The sequence below is a fragment of the Marmota marmota genome, unplaced genomic scaffold, assembly GCF_001458135.2.
Source record: "Marmota marmota marmota unplaced genomic scaffold, marMar, whole genome shotgun sequence".
Taxonomy (NCBI): Eukaryota; Metazoa; Chordata; class Mammalia; order Rodentia; family Sciuridae; genus Marmota; species Marmota marmota.
Window position 1 is genome coordinate 47,854,268 of NW_026000016.1, and position 2,133 is coordinate 47,856,400.

At 35.9% G+C, this 2,133-nt stretch overlaps 1 protein-coding gene across 1 annotated transcript in view; it reads left to right on the top strand.

The window, feature by feature from the left end:
* Positions 1-1,321, top strand: part of Mdm4 (MDM4 regulator of p53) — a 29,002-nt gene extending 27,681 nt beyond the window's left edge. Inside the window, exons 9-10 of the mRNA XM_015483361.2 lie at positions 1,166-1,234; positions 1,314-1,321. Coding sequence (XP_015338847.1) covers positions 1,166-1,234; positions 1,314-1,321 — 77 coding nt within the window. The remainder of the gene's footprint in view (positions 1-1,165; positions 1,235-1,313) is intronic.
* The last annotated feature ends 812 nt before the right edge of the window (positions 1,322-2,133 follow it).

The window sequence follows — 2,133 nt, forward strand, 5'->3', positions numbered from 1 at the left end:
ACCTGGTTACTTATTAAAGTACCCAAATTCCCAGAGACGGAGCTCTGAGGTCTGGGCCATTTAAACAAATATTCTTGGAGACTTTGATTCAAGTTTTCTTGAGTACTCTAGTGGAAGCCCCGCCCCAGGAGGGCTTTTATTTCCTGTTCTTGTAGGTTCAAAACAGGAAGTAGGCAGCACAAGATCCCTTTATCATATTAGTTTCTAGAAGGGAAGTTTTCTTAAAATTTTTTAGAAATTATTTTTAAATATACATTTTTTAGTTGTAGGGGGGCACAATTTTTTTTAATTTTTATGTGGTGCTAAAGATTGAACCCAGTGCCTCGCACATGCTAGGCGAGCACTGTACCACTTTAGCCACAGTTTCTGAATTTTAAGAATGATGTATTCAGTCCCTCTTACTTTGCACATGAAGCCAAATGATAAAGCTGGTGATTGGGGGTTACTAGAGTCCAAGTCTCATGACTAGCAAATCTTAAAAATACCTGTTAACTTTTGGTAAATATTTTAAAGAGTGGTACTTGTTGAATTTGGGACAAGTAATAACCTTAAAATATATATCTTCTAATGTTTTTAGAGACTCTGATTTACAGCCAAAATGAGACTTTAGAAAGAATAAAGATTTTTAACATTTCTCCCAAAAGAAAGACCTGGTAAATGTCAGGCTTAGCGAAAATCAGAAAACTGCTCCCACTGTGAGAAAAGTAAAGGTAACAGAGGGACTCTGAACCATTTTCTCTAGGTATTGTTTTTTCCTGGGAACTGAAGCTCAAGTGTGGTGTGCTCTCTGCATTTAGGGATGTTAGTTTTCCCCCTAGTAAGTAAAGCTTACTTACTAAATGTTTTGTTAGAACATCGTGAATGTTGTAAAATTTTAGAAAATTTCATCTCTGTCCCTCCCTCTATACTTACTTTGTAAAGTTTGATAGCTCTCCATTTTTTTTGGATTTTTGCCAGTCAGATGCTTTTGTAACTTATAAATCAGAACTGAAGATCTGTAGTTGTGCCCTGTAATCCACTTATATAACTTGCAGTTTTTTGTAAGACTTAAATGAGAGAAGAACTACACATTTATTTATGTTTGTATATTTATTATGCTAATTTTGGTACATTCATACTCAAGACTTACTCCTGAGTCCACTCAGTTTCCTTCCTTTTTCCTCAGCTGGGGTTTTCACTGCCTTTTCCACTCCCCCAAACCCCAGCACCAAGTACTTTACTTACAGAATCCAAGGTATGTTTTCATTTTCTTTAGTTTTTGTTTTGCAGTGTTAGGGGTCTGTGTTTGAGCCAAACTTCCTGTTTACCTGCAGAAAACTAAACTATCTTAATTTATTTCTGGTTTTGTTTTTTCATTGCCTCTAAAGCAAAGGTATAGTTTGTGAAATCTTTTAGAATTAACTAAAAGACCCTTCATCTTTTAGTTGTGTCTATGGGGACGTAGGCTCTGCTTTTTTGGAGGTAGCACCAGTTTTCCCTTATCTTTCAGCATCCTACTTCTGGTTTGTCTCCATCTCTCCCCTTTCACTTTTCAAATGTCGTCTTGGGCATTCAATTACAAGATCACTAATCTTGATTATTAGGAAGGAGCTTTTAAAATAAATATAAAATAAATAACAGTGGAGTTTAGTGTTTTCTGCTGCACAATGCCATAAGACATTAATGAAATCACAGCATCTAATTTTTTCTTTTAGTGCTTAATCAGACTCTGATAATCTATGCCAAGTTTTTAAGCTGGTATTACTATTTCTTTATAGTCCATCTGAAGATATCATATCATGTCTGATCATAGGCTGAAACAGTAGAACCAAGTTCGGCCAGGCCATCCATCCTTTAAACTGCCATAGACTTGTGTAATTTAAGATTGAATCACTGCCAAGTTTTTGAGATAATGTTGGGGTCTAGTTATAATTTGTGTATATTTAGATGTATGTAATATGTAGAATGTTCCTTGGTTTGGATGAGTTCTTTTTTTTATTTTATTTTTTATTGTGGTGCTGAGGATCAAACCCAGTGCCTCACATGTGTGAGACAAGCGCTCTGCCACTGAGCCACAACCCAGCTCCTGGATGAGTATATTTAAAGGTAAAGATCCTTGTGACAGCTTTTTGAGTATGTCAATTCAATGCCACG